This window comes from Clupea harengus, chromosome 1 (assembly GCF_900700415.2).
Source record: "Clupea harengus chromosome 1, Ch_v2.0.2, whole genome shotgun sequence".
Taxonomy (NCBI): domain Eukaryota; kingdom Metazoa; phylum Chordata; class Actinopteri; order Clupeiformes; family Clupeidae; genus Clupea; species Clupea harengus.
The window spans coordinates 30,492,658-30,495,157 of NC_045152.1; the positions used below are offsets into that span (position 1 = coordinate 30,492,658).

The window sequence follows — 2,500 nt, forward strand, 5'->3', positions numbered from 1 at the left end:
GAGAGACAGATCAGAGAAAAAGAGAAGGAGGTAGAAGGAGCATAATAAGAGTTAATTAATTTAAGGATGGAAAGACCATGTTATTGCAATAGAAGGAGAGAGAGAGAAGAGAGAGAGAGAGAAGAGAGAGAGAGAGAGAGAGAGAGAGAGAGAGAGAGAGAGACTGAGAGAGAGTAACATGGGCTGTGGGCAGCACATGAGCATCTGCCCAAAAGGCTAAATGTGCCCCCACTGTTTCAACTCTGTCTCTCTCTCCCCAGGGCTCAGAAAGAGGCACAAACACACACGCACACATACACGCACGCACGCACGCACGCACGTGCGCACGCACGCACACACACACACACACACCACACACACACACACACACACACGTTCAGTCTGACCCACCGACAGTCCTTTCTCTCCAGGAGGTCCCTCTCTTCCTGGATGACCCTTCAGAGAGAAAGCCAGCATGTGAGTTCACCATGACAACCAAAAAAAAAAACATATCCTAAGAATGGAAAACTGACAAGCTTAAAAGCCTGAGAGGAATAAAACATACTTACACCAAGTAATGGCCCATATCTGTCAATTAAAACGGTCTGAACTCTCATTGTTGTTCAACATAAACACACACACACTCACACACACACACTGATGATGAAGATGCACTGCACCATGCACTGTATTTCTTTTCACTGTTTTACTCTCGCTGATGTTTCCATTGACTAGGCTACGTTCGCAAAACATCTTGGATTTTCTGACCCTGATGTGAAATCCTCCTCTGACGTAAGATCTTGCTGAAAGACGAGTCTACCCGCTCACATATATAAGATTTAGAGCGGTGGAACCACTGGAACTCTTTATACTGTAATATTTATAGCTGTGAAAACCGAAGGAAATGGATGGCAATAAGAACCGATCAATGATCTTCTTCGTGGGCAGAAACTGGATTGAGTGCACGTGTAAATCCTCACACGCTGGACAGAGAGGTCACCAGTGGCCGTAATGACTTCATGGGGGCACCACTACTCACCAGTGGCCCATCAATCCCGGGAAGGCCCTGCATGCCAGACTTCCCCTGTGGACCCTGTGAGGGCGAGAGAGAGAGAGAGAGAGAGAGAGAGAGAAAGAAAGAGAGAGAAAAAAGAATAAGTGAATGCGCTCTGATAACCAACCCCATCGAACACGGGGGCCATTATCTCCAAGGTCAATGAGCTGCCTTCCCCCATGAGAGGAAAACAAATGATTGTATACCGTGTGTACTGGAAGTTTTTTTTCAGACAAGGCTGTCTGCTAAATGGGAAAAATGTAAATAACCCACTAGCTCTCACTGATCAAAGTTGTAAACATGTGCCAGGTCAGCCTACAGAGACCTGGTTACTTAAATCAATGTCACTGAAATGAATGCCAATGTCCTTTTTACAACAACACATGAAATGGTGAAACACAAGGCCTCCATTTATAAAATTAACTTGTAACCTCATAACAGGGTTAAGTGGCTATTGGCATGGGCTCATATTATATACTGTATGTGTTTCTGCAGGCAGGTTCTCCCTAGCAGGTCTACATAGCTGCCCTGAGATGCTGCTACACCTCACTGCTACACAACACTGCTACACAACACTGCTACACAACACTGTTACACCTCTGCACCTCACTGCTACACAACACTGTTCTCCTGGCAGAGGTCAGAGGTCAGGTGTTTCCAACTGAAATGAAAAGATAAGGCTGAGAGGCCGAGGCACATTTACCTTCTCTCCAGGCAGCCCAATGGGACCCTGCGAACCTGGAAAGCCCTGCACACACACAAACAAACAAGCAATCAGCACATGTTTTTGTTAAAGATTGTGTGTGTGTGTGTGTGTGTGTGTGTGTGTGAGAGAGAGAGAGAGAGAACTAGAACAAGACTACACTAGATTTGCCAAACACCCAATGGAAGCCCTGCATGCTGAATTCTGTAGAAATGTTTCCAAAGAAAGATACCCACAAATGCATACAATTTTCATTATTAATTAATATTAAAAAAGATCACTGAAAAACTAACTAGCCTACAAATCTCTAACACAGCTATCCAACCACCAATTAGAGTTCGATAGTATAGGCTGAGTGACCAGAGTCTGATCATAGAGAAAGGCAGACCTCACATTCCTCAATCAAAAACGAATTGAAAGTAATCAAATGTAATAAGCTACATTACTTTGATGAAGTAATTCAAATATTTATATTACTTCTTAAATTGTATCAGGGTAACTAGTAATCTGTAATCTATTGCAATTAAAAAAAGATCTTCCCAACCCTGTGTGTATTTTCAAAGTTTGATGTGTTTCTATGATTCTATGTTATGCTTTTGCAGCTTATTTTCCTTTAAATGGCCATGCCAGGTGTTTTGAATGGCAAGAGACAGAAAGACAGTGTGTCTGTGTGTGTGTGTCTGTGTGTGTGTCTGTGTTTGTGTGTGTTGCATTTGTGATCTTTTGCGTTATATGAAGACTTTTCTGGGTAGCTGCACAGCACA

The 2,500-nt window shown here is 43.3% G+C and overlaps 1 protein-coding gene across 1 annotated transcript in view; it reads right to left on the minus strand.

Annotated features, from left to right (window-relative positions):
* The window catches only part of col5a3a (collagen, type V, alpha 3a), a 57,350-nt gene that overhangs the window by 22,339 nt on the left and 32,511 nt on the right, over positions 1-2,500 (minus strand). Inside the window, exons 24-26 of the mRNA XM_031575730.2 lie at positions 1,737-1,781; positions 1,019-1,072; positions 391-435 (exon numbers count right to left, since the gene is read on the minus strand). Coding sequence (XP_031431590.1) covers positions 391-435; positions 1,019-1,072; positions 1,737-1,781 — 144 coding nt within the window. The remainder of the gene's footprint in view (positions 1-390; positions 436-1,018; positions 1,073-1,736; positions 1,782-2,500) is intronic.